Consider the following 15,567-nt stretch of genomic DNA (forward strand, 5'->3'; position numbering starts at 1 on the left):
ATATTAATGATGAGGATCATAGGAATAATAAGAAGACCAGTAATGATAATAAGAATAATTAATAGTAATAACAACATATCATTCTAGGTTTTTTTAAATTCTGTATATAAAAACAGTGGCGAGGAGAAGTTGGTACACAGTAGGGCTCTACTATCCCCTTGGTTGATTTGGCACATGATACTCACTCTCTGGTGAGAGCTACCTACTCATTCTCAGCACAGTTGAATAATACTGTTGCTTGGCGACCCATCCTGAATTTGTAGTTTTTCTTGTTTTAAATCTCCCAAATCACGGCAAATCTTTCTAAAATGTCTCCCCCCGCTCACGGCAGTATCGCGGGGGCACGATGCGAAAACAATCCCTCCCAGCAAAACCAAATCTTCCTCAGAGAGAATACTCTGTTTGGTGAGGTCAATCTGCCGTGGTCGTGTTCATTTAAGGTCGGTCTAAAGGCAGATTGAGAGTGAAGATGTTCAGGATGGGTTGCCCGCCAACATTTAAGGTTTCTGTTCTTAATGTTTTAATCTTTTTTTTTTTTTCATCATTCAAAACTTAGTACAAATAGCTACATAAGTCTGAGCTATGATTTTCATTACATTACAAAAAAATCTCTCTATAAGTTATGATTTTTGTTGTTCAATATAATATTAGTTTGGTCCTCCATGTTCTCAGAAGCAAAGGCTTAATTTGAGAGCCTGTGTGTGTGCGTGTGTGTTTGTGTGTGTGTATGTGTGTGTATGTGTGTCTATGTGTGTGTGGATGTATGTATGCACTTTGATTCTCTAGATCCTGTATATAGTGTGTGTTTGTGTGTATTTACAGGTCTTTTTTTGTATAGGTCTGTGTATAAACATGTTATGGATGCAGTGTTGTTATGTTTCTCCGAAGTGTTTGGGGTCTTCAGGTGTGGGATCAGGCCTTCTGCTGGGCGGACACACCCTTCCAGTAGTCCAGTATGTCATGGAGATCCTCATCCTTGGCAAACTGAACCTTTCGCCTCAGCGCGTGTCCGGCTGCCACGTATCCTTCATCTTCCATGGACGCCTGCCGGTGCCTCTTCCGGTGAAGTTTGAACCTCTCCCACAGCCCAAGGGTTGGGGTGCAGAGGAGCCCTTCGTCCTCCTCATCTTCATCGGGGCTGGAGCAGTAGCTGAGATTGTGGTACTGGGGCGAGAGCGGGTAGTGTGGTGAGAGCTGGGAGTAAGCCAGCTCCCGCTGCTTGGCCTGCCTGCTGAGAGTGAGAGGATCTAACACAGAGGGCTTACGGCCACCTGGATGGTGGTGGAGCTCCTGCAGGATCTGCGGGTGGTGCTGCAGCTCCTGGAGGTGCTGCTGTGAGCCGGGGTAGGAGTGGCGGTGTTCATTGTACTGACGGATTCTCTGGGCTTCAGCTCGTAAGATTGCCGCTGCCGGGTTGACTGTACGAATGGCTTCTCCTCCTCCACCTCCCCTTTCTCCTCTCTCTCCTCTCTCTCCTCTCTCTCCTCTCTCTCCTCGCTCTCCTCTCTCTCCTCTCTCCCCTCTCTCTCCTGGTGAGCTCCTCTCAATGTAGCGGGTCTCTGATGAGTGGTAGCCTCCCTCTGAGCGGAACGAGCGTGGACTGCGGGCAGAGCCGGGAGAAGAAGAGGTGCTGGGCCTTTTAGAGGTCGGAGGAGCCTCCATGCTGTGGTGTCGCTGCAGTGAATGGTGGTAGCTTCTCCCCCTCTCTTCCCTTCCTCCTCTTCCTCCTTTGTACACCGGTGAGAGGAACTCGTTTCCCCTCTCTCCTCGCTCTCCTTGTTCAGACAGAAGAACCAGCTGTGGCTCTGCCGTTGAAACAGCCCCTCCGCCTGCCGAAGAGGGAGATTTCATCCCCTGTTGAAAGGAGGTAGACTCAGATTTGAGAGCATCTATGCAGTTGTTGATGATCTGGTTAACTTTATCAACTTCTTTAGCGATGGTTGAGATCTCTGCCACTGAACCCTGGGGGTTTGCTTGTGGTGACATCTCTCTTTCCCGCTCTCGTTCTCTTTCCCTCTCCACACCAGACCCTCTGACCTCCATGTAGTTCAGTTTAGTAGGCTTGTGCGCCGGTGTTTCTATCACCTCCTGCAGCTTGTACGGATCAATCTCACCACCCTGAGGTAAGTAGGGCATCCTGGTCAAACTGTCCCCACCGCCAAGCTTCTGGGAAACAGATGCTCCGCTCCCTCCCTCTATATCCCCTTCTCCACCATACTTGAGCTCTATCAGAGTCCTCTGGATCCTACTCATCTTCCTCTCCTTCTCCTGCATGATCCTCTTCTTCCTCAAGCAGTGAACAACAAGGCCAAGGAAGAGCAGCATGCCAAACAAACAGCCCAAAATTGTCATAATGTAGTGGGTAGCTGATGACTGGTTGGCTATCCTTTCAGGACCGGCCCGGCGACCAGTAGAAATGGTCAAACAGGTGTGGTTGAAACGTAGGGAGTTTCGTATAGAAGCCACACAGTATGTGTAGTCGGTGTTAGGTTTTAAGTTCTTTAACTCAATATCTTCTCTTTGATTTTTCAGATTCTGAATATCTGTGAAGAAGCTGTTGTTATAAAGCACCAGGATGTACATTTTCCTGTACGGATGAGGGATCTGAACTGTTATCACAGCGCTTGAGTGCAGCACCTGTTTGAGTGTCATGATCGGATAGATGTCAGAGAAAATGGGGCTCAAGGTGATCACCTCATCAGGAGGAGTCCCGGAAGCACAATCGTCCAATCCGCAGGGAGAGGCAAAATCCGGGGGTGGGGTGGTGGAGTCAGCCGGGCCCATGAAATACATTGATGTCACGCTACTGCCGTCGTCTGTGCATACCACACTGAGCATGTGCAGAGCATTACGTTGGGTGGGCATGCGGGGGTTCTGGCTCAGGAGATTGTACCCAGAGAATCCTTGAGGGGAATCACACACCATCCGCTCACTGGTCCTGTTTGGGAAGGCGGAGAGCCAGCGCAGAAAACCCAGCAGCTCACAAGAGCAGTTGAAGGGGTTGGTGTAAAGTTCACAGGTGGTCAGCTTAGAGAGTCCAGAGAACAAACTGCCGTCCAACACCTGGATCCTAAGAAAGAGACAGGAGATAAAACATCGATTTAAAGAGAATATCACATAGTTGAATACAGTCTCATCAAGCTGTCATATTAAATGCACTTGTTCCTCAGTCTTCTTAGACTTCAGTTCCTGGTGTTAAACATTTCCCAAAATACCTTTAAAAAAGCTCTAGAGAGGAGTTTAACTTGTTCCATTCAGCTGTTGCTCTTACATTTAGGAGAAGAGATCAATATCAATTACAGTACCAATATTAGGAACAAGACAGTTATTCCCACCGAGAAAAAAAGAAGGAATATTAACTTTTATTGAAAAGCTTGCCTGTTGCAGCATTGCATCATAGCCTTTAATCTGTCTGGTCAGTGAGAAAATCAGTATCTCTGCATCTTCTGCAGTGCGTTTTCTCTGTAAATTGGCCCAACATTTATCCAAAATGGGGAATTTAAAAAGTACACCTATAATGTGCTTTGTCCAGCTAGCACTTATATTTATTTATTTAACATTTATTTAGCCTGGGAAGACCCATTGAGACCGTGGTGTCATTTTTAATGGTGCAATGATTACAACATAAATAATACATTTTTAAAAATCACAAACATTGTGGGGACATACTTACATATAATAATAATATGACATAACACAAATAAATGAAAACAAAATAAAGTATGTAATGGTGTCACTATACAAAGCATTAACAGACCTCAACATGTAATTCTTTTAGCAAGAATTTGAAATAGCCTGTTTTTTGTTTTTTTTTAATCAATTTAAAACAAGTTTAGGCTTGTGAGAGTGAGAGCTGGATTGAGACAAAAGCTGTCTGCCACTACCACTGTAGAGGTGGATGGACAAGAATACTATCATTGGCATAAAATGTCAATGTACATTATAGCACTGAAGGATATAATGTTATTAATATATAAGGTAAAGAGTAAAGGACCTAAAATTTAGACATTCTGAACCAAGCCTGCAAAGGCTAGTCTATCTACTAAAAGTGAATGATCCACTGTATAAAAGGCTTTAGACAGATCAATAAATAAAACAGCACAGTGCTGTCCTTTATCTAGAGCACAAATTATATCATTTAGACTAAGAGATGGAGCTCATATGGTGCTGTGACCAGGTCTAAAACCGGACTGAAATGTGTTTAACGTACAATTACAACTCAAGTGAAACTGACGATTAACTAACAATTCAATGGCCTTGACTAACAAGAAAGCTTGGAAATTACACTGTGAATATTTAAATCCTTAGGGTCATTTAAACACTTTAAAATGTAATTTTCATTCAAAACAAGTAGCAATAGATATCAATAGAGTGTAAGCTTTATTTTTTCAGACTTAAACGATGAATCAATAATTCAAATTGCTGTCCATTAGTTGTAGTGTGTTTAATCCATTAATTGTTTCAGCACTAAGTCATCATGTTTTCTGAGTCTCTCATACATACACAGACGCTGGTCAATACCTGTTCATGGAGAGGTCTATATTCTCTATGTTGGGACATTCCCAGAAGGTGTTGGGTGTAACAGTCTCAATGAGGTTGGCTTGCAGGTAGAGATACTGCAGCTTGCCAAGTCCGCGCAGCATCCCCTCTGTCAGGTTCCTCAACTTGTTAAAACCCATCTGGAGAACCTGGGGAGACAAAGACAAGTGGGATTATTCTAATCTCTGAAGAGCCGGCCAGCACGAGGCATCACTCACCACAAGTTGGGAACATACAGAACAAACAGACGATGGTTCAGTACAATTCATGTTTTACATGGTGATCTGAGCCGCTATGCTGTGCTGAATTTACTCAGATCTTTCTTGTTCATATTTTACCTCCTGGCACAGCTCCAGCTGGGGTAGACATGTAAGCATGCCAGCTCATTATGGCCGTGCTCAGCTCAGTTTGTTGAAAACACTTTTGCTCAAATGTTTCTGAAAGCCATAATGAGTGGGTCTTGTCTTTTTTGTGTGTCTGTGCCTTTGTGTCTTTGTGTGTTTGTGTGTGTGTGTGTGTGTGTGTGTGTGTGTGTGTGTGTGTGTGTGTGTGTGTGTGTGTGTGTGTGTGTGTGTGGTGGAATAATTTAGATACTTTACTCAAGTATATATAGCAGTGCCACACTGTAAAAAATACTATATTTAATTACAATTAGAAGTCCTTCATTCCATATTTTTACTTGTATAAAAGCACACAAAAGTTCCAGAGTGAAATGTCTCAACATCTATTGGACTGATTGCCACGTACAGACATTCATGTTCTTCACAGGATGAAATATAATCACTTTCATCATCAGCACCATCATCACATCTGAATTCTAATTTCGACTCTTATATATATCAAAACTAATGACTTTACCATTGTCCTCAACAGATCTTGTTATGTTTATGTTTAGTGCTAATTAGCAGATATAACATGTTAACGGGCCTAACTGAGATGGTGAATATGGTCAATATTGTACCTGCTTAACAAGATGTTACTGTAGCATTGTCATCGTGAGTATGTTAGCATGCTGACATTTATCTCAAATCAATGCTTTGCCGAAGGCATAAGCTCACAGAGCCACAGAGCACGGCTGTAGTCTCTAAGTGTTGTTGTCATTCAGCCGAAGAAGTCATATTTCTGTAATATTTCTAAATAAGCACAAACAAAATGAATGAAAATTGACAAAGTTATAATTTAAGTCATTAAATCTCATTAAAGATTAAGTAAACACATATTACCCGGCAAATGATGCCAGACAGATGTGACAGATGTGAGTAGCATTTTTATGTTGCAGTTGGTAAATGTAGAGCTAATTTCAACTATATAAAGTACTGATGGATAATTTCATTTGTAAGAATGCATCATATTTTGTTTTGTATGTGAAACATTAAGTACACTGTGATATTAACTGACATTATGGTTTAATATAAATGTAGTGGAGTAAAACCTGTTGTAAATTAGAGGATAAAAGTTGCTTAACATACTCAAGTACCCTTAAAATTGTCTCTAAATACAGTACTTGGTAAAATTACTTACTTACTTTTCACCATTTTGTGTATATGTATTCCCAAGTGCATTTGCATGTGTGTGCTCATGTGTGCACATGTATATAAATGTTCATGTCATCACTCACCTGCAGGTTGAATTGTGCTGAGAACGCTCCGTCTTCGACATAGCTGATATCGTTCTTGGTGAGGTTCAGATAGGTGAGGTTGCCAAAGCGACTGAGCGAAGAATAATGGACTGACCGTATCTTGTTCTCATTCAACCTCAGATCCACAATAGTGCTGTTGACAGAAGTGTGAAAGCTGTAGATATTCACCAAAGAAACAAAATAATGCAAACACTCACTTTGTTAATGTATCTTACCTGTTAATGTGGGCGGGGATGGCCTCATAAGGGGGCTGGTTCATACTGCAGATGGCCAGCCACACAAAGCCTTTCTCGCCTTCGATAAGCCAGCAGTCAGCTGTTACCATTGGCAACCGGATTATTGACAGCAGGGCGAGCCAACACAGGAAGGAGCTGGCTGTGGACAGGACCACTGATGAAGAACCTCCAGCCACGTTATGTTTCTGTCGTCCCAGTCCCGTCCTCTGGGCCATTTGGGATGTCGACACAATATCCATTGGAGAAAGCAGTCCAGAGATGCGTACCATCTAACATTTATTCATGCCGGCTAGCGCCATTTGAAAGGGAGTGAGGTCTGCTTTGTATGATGACTTGGTGTTGACTTTTTCTTCAGATTTGTGTCTGTAGTGCTTGAGGTTGAGTCACAGCATGAGTCACAGCAATTACGCAGCACGTGCAATTGCCCCTCAAATTGAAATTGTGTTAAACTGGTGTTAAGAATTAAGGATTTTTAATTTAGAAATAAGCACAGGAGAAGGATGTATGCCTTCATTGGCAGTATATATATATATATAAACTGTATCAATTGTTAAATTAGGGGGTCACATTTGATTTGTTATGTATGAATTGGCAAGTGGAAGTCGTCCTGGTGCCAGATTGGCTGGTACTCATGTCTTCTGTGGCCATCTGCATCTCTGATTGGACGAGCACCTCTTTTCTTTCTTCCTCATTGCTCGCTGCTCTGTAGTTGGTGTGAGAACTTGTCCCTGGAGGCAAAGAGAGCGAGAGATGGGAGGAGGGTGTTAGAAAAGAATCGCTAATGAAACACAGTGGCTTATTTTGTGAGATACCAACAAACACAACCCTGTTACCAGCTTGATGAGATAGAGGTAGCTATTTCTTCTTATGTAACAGTCTGGCACACATACACCCACTTGCAAACAGAGTTGCACACACACAAATGTATGCATGCACACACTCGTTTCCTATGCATAAAAGACGTTTCTTGACAAGTCCAATTAGTGTACGTTGGTGCAAATACACAACAAGTACCTGCAAAATCTTTAAAAATACTCTAAGCTTCTTGCTGCTGTACTGTATGCGCACACATTTGCAAACACACACACTTTTTCTGCCGCACCATTAGCCTCGGGGCCTTGATAGGCCTGGGCTAAGAATGGCCATGGCTCTGATACTGTATCTAATTAATTAATCTGCTCTAAATAAAACACTTCCTGGGAAAAACAGCTGATGTCTGATGGAACAGGAGAGACAGAGGGAGGCGGGGAACTGAGAAGGGCTCGCGAAGAGCTGTGGAATGGTGAGGAGGAAAAAGTGGGCGCACGAGAGCGTTGAGGAGAAATATTTGGGGGGAGGGGGGTGGAGAGGACGAGATGGAGCAAAGAGGGAGGGAGAAGGCGGTGAGGAGAGACAGAGGCTGTGATTCTGTGAGAAAAAAGGAGGCTGGGAAGAGAAAGGGATGTAGAGTGGGTCTCTGTCAGTCTGTCTCTCTGTCTGTCTGGGGAATTTTCTAGAATAGTGGCTCCCTCTTCTCTTTGAGAGCCTCCTTCTGGGCCATAAGAGCAAAAAACAGGATGTTACATCATAGAGGTGAAGGATAAGGAGAGAAGGAACAAAAGCCCTGGCCTTCCTCAGAAGCATCTTTTGGACTGCTGCTCCCTCTTTATTGATTGGAGATGAATAGAGAGGCAAAGATGTGCTGATGTGTCACCTTTAATCTGACAAGGAGGGTAAATGAAGGCAAAGATCTTTGAGAAAGGGACAAAGCCTCTATGAACAGTTCGTGTCCTTTTAAAGAGTCACATCTGTACTAGTAATTCAATACTATCTCTCAGTGGGGGGATTTCTTTGTTTGGTCTTTCTAAAGAGATGAAATGTGTTCTTGGGGTTTAGATTAATGAGTATCTACTAAATGTCTTGCTAATTGAATTTGAATCATTTGTAAATTCTAAATAAATGAAACAACAGCTTCTGTTAGCATTGAAAAAACACTACGGCTCCAATGCAGTTTCACCAGCATGCCAACAGATGTAATACATCATTGTAGATGTTGGTTTTTTTATTCATGATATCTTCCAACATTGTTCTTATGTCATCCTTCCAACTTCTTGACTGTAATTACAGCTGCCCCAAATGCATTTTTCAGTAGAAGCAGCTAGATTGATACCTTAAGATGACGACGCACATTAAACATTTGTTATTTACCACTGAAAATGCCCCCAGTATCAGAACGACATTGGATGTGACGTAATGGAAGGTAATCTAGGGTTTTGCAGACTTGTCCAATATTGACGCTCTTGTCTGGTGATAGGATTGGATCATATATCTTCTTCTGAGGAAGGTCAAAGGAAATGCTTAATGTTTGGCACACTACTCATGGTGGTAATAAACCTATATTCAGGAGCAGCTTATTTATATTGCATTCACCTCAAATCATGACATACTGTTCTCCCTTCATTAATCACTTGAGTATCAATATTAATATTGGATATTCTGGCCTTGGTTTTACTAGCATTGGATTGAAACCAATGTTGTGTATTATGTCCACTACCATTCAGCACTCCATGTCCATGTTTGTCAGGCCTTTTTAACTTAAAAAAAAAAAATTTAAATGGTGAATGATGCCTCTTTTTCATTTTGCATCATTCACCACCCCTGTCTACACAGATGGAGCAAACAGATAATGTTTCAAAGGTGGAGCTTTAGTTATTTATGCTTTTCTTACTTGTGGATAAGAACCCGGATGTTTTTCTAACCTCAGCTCTTTCTACATGAATGTCACAAATGTATACTGGTGAGCATTTGCAAGTGCTTGTTTTTGTGTGTGTGTTTGTGTGTGTGCATGTGCTGGCAAGGTTTTTCCAACCTGTCAGCACAATCTATAATTGATGGTGAGACTTCCTCCCACATAGCATGAGACAAACTACCAGTTAGGTCACCAGGAAAAGGGTAGGAACTGCTGCCAGCTTCCCACACACAAACAAACACACATATGCACAGGAAATGTCCGTTTTGCTGACCACGGGTTGAGATCGGGTAAACAAACGGTTGAGAACGGAGAACACGGGGGCCGTGGTGAGGATACAGAGTTGGCAAGGGGCAACACATAGGTTAGTTAACATGCAGAGAGACAACTCATTTCCACCTGAACTCTTTTTGTACTGATGTTAGTGATATCATCTGAAGGGCCAGAAGACAGAGCAGGAGGGTAGGGTAGCAGCAGAGATGAAGTTGCAGCTACTGGCTTGCAGTTGACCTCCTTTTGTAGTAAATACACTTGTTTTCGATGTGATATGCGCAGAAGGAACTGTTAAGAGTCTATCTTCCTCTTTTTCATTTTGCATCATTCATTGCCTTCCCTGGCTGCACATGCATCCTCTGTGCATACACACACATGCCGCTGCATCCACTGCTGATAACAACCGCGTGAAATATTCCAGCACTCAGCATCATGACCGGCTCGCTTTCCAGACATGTCACACTGAAAGATTTATAGGGTACAAACTGTCATATGGAGGCACACTGAGGTGGACCTTAAGTTTCAGAATATACGTTGCTGATGTACAGTTTCTGGGGAGACATCAGTGTATGTATGTATAGGACAAATATTAGAAAGTATGGAGAACTGAGTTCGGTGACAGTTCTGTGATACAGTACACGCAGACAGCAGCGTCAACTTTCTCACACAGTCTGCCAAACAGCGGGGTACTGAGCCTCTCTACAGGAGAGTGTCTTTCTGTAGGCTGTCCCTATTCTGTTTTCAAGATGTGCACACACATACACACATGGGGCAAAACACGTGGACAAAAAGAAGGTAAACTTGCTGCTGTTAACAAGAATTAATTTGGATGTCTTAAAAGAGCGCGAATGGAAAGATGTGTTTAATGGCAAGACGAGTTTAGACATGAGTTTGCTCAGTATAAATGATGCGAAGACACGGTCGCATGTGTCGATTTATGCTGAAAAAGTTGCACGTATGAATCTTTCAGTGCAAGTTCAAACAGAGCGACAATTTATGTTTTATTTCATCATCACTGCGGGGCTTTACCTTTCAGTTATTATCCAAGGATCTCTCCTGGACCTGTTCGCAGGCTTTCCTATCATCCAATGATCATCTTAGCTGAAAGGTGCCTGTTCTGTCTTTCTGCTGTCATTGCAGTTGATCCCGCTTCTCTGCATTAACCCTTCACCACCCCACAGCCACCAATGTCAAGGTCCTGTCCATGGCTTGCTAAGGGGATCTGCCTTTGGAAGCTAACTACAGAGCTCCATCCCAATGATCTATTCTAATTGACAGGATCAACACCAGTGTCTTTTCTCAAAAAGTTTCTGCTTTCTTGATCACCTGTGGTGTCTATCTTGATTGAAATGGATCTTTTTATGAATCAAAAAAGGAAAAGAAGAGAACATGAAGGACAACAATCAGAAGAACTGGTATCCCAGTGAGCTGCTGTAGTTTACAGTTAATGTCTTTACAGTTGGCACATTTTTGGGCGAATGCTAACTTGCTCCACTTTACGAGTGAAATACAAATAGGTCTTCCCAAATGTTTAATGTTTAATGTTTTAAGGGACAGATATCTTAAATCACTAACAGTTTGTAAAGTGCTTTATGGGCTTGATAAGAAAGGGAAAACCAGTCTTGCTGTCAATATTTGTATACATGACTATGCAAGCCTCAGTTGGTAGAATCACAGGGATTGATAGTAACGTCAGCCCTCAAATGTCAAACACTGTCATAGGAAACAGCCTGCCAGACTCTGAAGCTTAGACACTGTCCACAAATGTGTCCAAAAAATGTTTCATCCTCTTATTTAAAAAAAAAGAAGAAAAAAGAAAAATGATGCACAATAGCTGCAGTATCATTTATACTTCCTTGCACAAAAAGTGTGGAAAATTCTGATTTAGCTCCACTGAATGTTTTCCTTGCTGCAAAGCTCTTCATTTTACTTCACACTCTCTGGCTGCTCAGCAGACGCTGTCATACACAGCCTCTCTTAATGCTGTATGTTGATTTATAAAGCTATTTTAGGATTGCTCCCAAATAATTTAGGTATTTATGTAACACAGAAATATGGACGGTAGTTGTACTGCTACTGTAGTAGTACAGTTTTTGCCTTTGTTGCCTCAAGCCCTGACAGAGATGCACTAGACAGTCTTTATGATGCTTTGAGTTCATCGTGTAAATTTGTCTGCTTAAAGGCTTGAAAATTCAGAAACTCATTTCTCTGGTGGAGTTCAAAGCCTTCGTTGGAGCTGTGTGAGATGAATCCATGGGAGTTGTCAATGCACTGAATAAGTTGTTTTTTTGGATGCAATGCTTCTGCCTATGTACAGTATATCTGTCTATTTGTCCCCAGAACATTCTTTCCGTCTGTTTTATTTATCTAGAACGTCATCTACGGTATGTAGCCATCCTGTCAGTGAGGTCTCCCTTGCAGATTTTAGCTTTCAGAAGGTGTAACCATGTTAAATATAGATTTAAAAAAGAAAAAAAAGGAAAGTGAGTTCCCTTTGCCTGTGTTTCTTATGAAGCTTATTGATTCCCCAAGACACAGAGATGTCAGACTGTGGACGAGCTTGTGAAGAATTAATCTTTGTCAATGTCTTGGGACTTCACATCAAACCCTATTACACGGTGTGTTCTGGGCAGTACTACTCTACCACTGGTGTACACGCTTACACACATACACACACAAACACACATTTTACAAGGCAGAAATGACATGAGATTTGTGCAATCGATGAAAGTGAGTCATCTGGATTGGATTAGATTACAGAACAGGAACAATTGAGGAGGAAAGAGAGAGAGAAGGAAAAAAGACAGAGTAGAGAAAGTAAAGTAGAGTACAGGAGTGAAAGAGTCAGATCAAGACGCAGCTAGTACAACTACACCTCTCATGACCGGGAGACACAGAGCTGGAGTGCGCCTGTCTTACGTCTGCATGACTCAAAGACATCTATGAGAATGTAATTTGTTTTGACTCTCAGTCTCACCCACCTCTCTTCACTCATCCGTTTTTACAACCCCCACACTTTCCCTCCCTCCCCTCTATCTGAGTGATTGACTTTTACGGAAATAAGGCTTCAACATCACAAAACATCACACATCCCAGATGGGGAACGAAAGCTTACTCCCCCGCCCCCCTCTCTCCCCGCCTCGGGAGCTTTAACTGAGGGGGTTGAGGGGTGGTGGTGATGGAGTGAGGGGTGGGGGAGTTTGGGGGTTGAGCTGACGTCCAGACTTGGACGTGATGGACGTTTCTATAAAAGATATGGAAACACGGAGCGTGACGGACATTTCTATTATAGAAATATTCCACTGCCTGCTACCCAGCCTGTAGTGTTGACAGAGAAGGAGACATTCACTGCTGTGTTGTATGGAAAGGCAACTGGGACAAAACTGGGGAAATAACAGCGCTCTTGATACATGCGTTTATTTTTCTCATCGCAGTACGACATCTGAGTCTCATCTGTCTCTGTCTTTTTTTCGGTGGCAGAGTCTCTCTCCACTGTCTGACTGACTGTCTCTGTCTTTGCAGTGAGGGGTTTACGCTAGAATAATAGGCAGCGCTGATATAAATCTCCTCCATCGGCCCTGCGGTGCTCCACTTGTCACTCCCCTGCAGAGAGAAGTGAACATGTGAGATGCCATGGATGATCCTCTGTGGCGAAGCGATGTATGGTTACATAATGCGTTTAGTATTCAGAGAGGAGAAAGGAGAAGAGAACGGGGACAGGGAAAAGATGGGAAGCAGAGGTGGAATGAGTCAGTGTTACATTAAAGAGAGTCAAGCAAATGAGAGCAGGGACCACAATGGAAGGAGAGAGTTTAATTTGGTGGCCTTGACGAACACATTAAAGTGTAAATCTTTCTTCTTACAACCATGTTAATTAAAATAACACTGAAACATACCGTAAACAGCAAGTATGGAGTCAAGTCTTCCTACAGGATATATAGTTTATATTATACCATAATCAATAAACTGAATCCAGTCTGGAGAATTTAATCCAGACTGCTTTTGAGTGACACATTGCTTTAATGTCACCTTAGCTGTCATCATTGAGCTACTTGCTAGTTGCCTCGGTTAGTAATATTGTTGTGGCATAAAATGTCTTGTTCAACACTAGCTGATGCAAAAACGAAAGGAAAAACAGGCATTTGAGGATGACTGGACTGAGAAGTACACGTTCATTTTGCCCAGGAGGAAGTGCAAGAACATTGTGGTTGATTTGCAGTGGTCATAAGGAAGAGCGGGAACACAAAATGCCACAACGACACCAAACATGCCTGTTTCAAACAAAACTATCCCCAAAAACACAAAGGTAAGAACCACAAAACTGAAGACTCCAGCAGAGTAACTGTAAAATCAAACATGTTCAATAATGAATGCAGCGAGGAACTCGTACTGCAGCAGCAGACTCATTAATTACACTTAACCCTTAACACCGGTGTCTCCGCCTGCCCATTGCACCTTTTTATCTTCAAAGTTTAAGGACTTGGTTACACGATGAAGATGTCACGTCTCCCATTAATACAGATATGCTGTTCATGTACAGAGCACTGGAGATTCTGTACTGAAATAATGCAGCCTTACTGGACTTTTGATGTAGATACATTTTGTAGAGTGGTCCTCTAAGACCTCTGCACTATACCAAATATTGTACAGTCCACAAAAAACAAGTTTCACTTCGAGGTCCATTTAATGGCTGTTCTGGAGCTTTTGGACTTGAGGAAAGATTGTTTTTGTTGACTTCTGTTTCTAAGGTCGAGAATGAAATCTGAACCTCAACTAAAGTTTATATTTTCACTGTTTAATTCTAATTTTAAAAAAGTAAAACAAGTTACTTTAATTCAAAATGTAATGCAATTTTAAAATGTAAATTAATGTAAATGTAGTGTTAATGTAAATTGTAATAATCCTATACTGTGTCGTTTTTATCCACAACAAATTGCCGCTCATTCACAAATCAATTAAAAGAAGTTGTCATGTGTGGCGCTGACCTGACCCTTGGGAGCAATTTGTGTCCTGCCCAAGGAGACTTTGACACATGGGCCGGAGGAGCTGGGGATAGAACCGCCGACCGTATCATTAACCTGCTCTGCCTTTTTATCCACAGCCAACCAAAAGCACACAAAGCATACTCCACATACTTTGTGTACTTTTGGTCTGGGGTTGTTTTTTCATGGTTTGTGCTCAATCACAGTTCAAATTAAAGACAATCTTAATGTTACAGCTTAAATTATATTTTAAAGTGTGCTTCCAACTGTTTGTATTTATTCCTTTAATCTTTCAACATGACGACTACAAGCCAGGTGCATAAGCGATAATGAACTTAAAAGCCTTTCACAGAGCTCTGACCTCAACCCCATCCAACACCTTTTGGATGAACTAGAATACTGATTGTGAGCCAGGTCTTATTACCCAACATCAGTGCTGGACCTCGCTAATGCTTTCGAGGTTGAATGGGAGCAAATCTCTGCAGCATTTGGCTCCAAAATTGAGTGAAAAGCCTGAAACAAGAGGAGTGGAGACTGAGGGCAACTCTATTAATGTCCATAATCAAATTGTAATGTTTGGGTATACATATACTTTTGACAGATTAAACTGAAACCTCAATTCAGTTATTAAAATAAGTTATACCTTAAGTGAATTTAAAAATGGAATTGCAAAGTTTTATTTTACTTTTAAAAAAGCTTTTACGTTCCCCTTTTTTATTTCATTCACTGTCATTTTGCATTTCAAAGAAAATGTATTATAAGTATTTATAAAATAATTTTGTGATTGTATGAATGTATTATGTGAATACAAAATAGGACAAAATGTAAAGCAACCTAACATAACACTAATAATAAAACAAGTACATTACTGTACGTATATGTGGCATCCTAAAGACTCTATAGATAAGATGTCAGAGAGATGTAAAACTTGTGTCAGGTGTGCGACGGACAACAGTGTTGATGGTGTGAAATGCACATTGCAAAACTACCTCCATCACCTGACATTGCACTTTTTCCAAAAGCTGACACACACATACACATACACACACAGGCCTGCACAGAAAAACAAACACATACACAGGTGTGATAACTGTGTGTGTTTAGTCTGTCTCTCCCTCTCCGAGCAGGCAGTAGGCCAAAGAGGGTTTTAGCACGCTTAATGGGATTTCA

The 15,567-nt window shown here is 41.8% G+C and overlaps 1 protein-coding gene across 1 annotated transcript; it reads right to left on the bottom strand.

Annotated features, from left to right (window-relative positions):
• Nucleotides 1–912: 912 nt before the first annotated feature.
• elfn1b (extracellular leucine-rich repeat and fibronectin type III domain containing 1b) lies at nt 913–6,683 on the bottom strand. The gene is made up of 5 exons (XM_062436385.1): nt 6,394–6,683; nt 6,158–6,311; nt 4,522–4,688; nt 1,524–3,070; nt 913–1,442 (listed from the first exon to the last, which is right to left on the bottom strand). Exons 1-5 carry the CDS (start codon nt 6,681–6,683, stop codon nt 913–915), a joined length of 2,688 nt encoding a protein of 895 aa, XP_062292369.1.
• Nucleotides 6,684–15,567: the final 8,884 nt, after the last annotated feature.

Source organism: Scomber scombrus, chromosome 2 (genome assembly GCF_963691925.1).
Source record: "Scomber scombrus chromosome 2, fScoSco1.1, whole genome shotgun sequence".
In the NCBI taxonomy this organism is placed as follows: Eukaryota; Metazoa; Chordata; class Actinopteri; order Scombriformes; family Scombridae; genus Scomber; species Scomber scombrus.

Bases quoted from the DNA above. Each gene is read 5' to 3' on its own strand.
- elfn1b (XM_062436385.1), bottom strand. From the start codon at position 6,683: ATGGTACGCATCTCTGGACTGCTTTCTCCAATGGATATTGTGTCGACA. The intron at 6,312-6,393 runs GTAAGATACATT...TTCTGTCAACAG, and splicing joins ATCCCCGCCCACATTAACAG to CACTATTGTGGATCTGAGGT. The intron at 3,071-4,521 runs GTATTGACCAGC...TCTCTTTCTTAG, and splicing joins ATAGACCTCTCCATGAACAG to GATCCAGGTGTTGGACGGCA.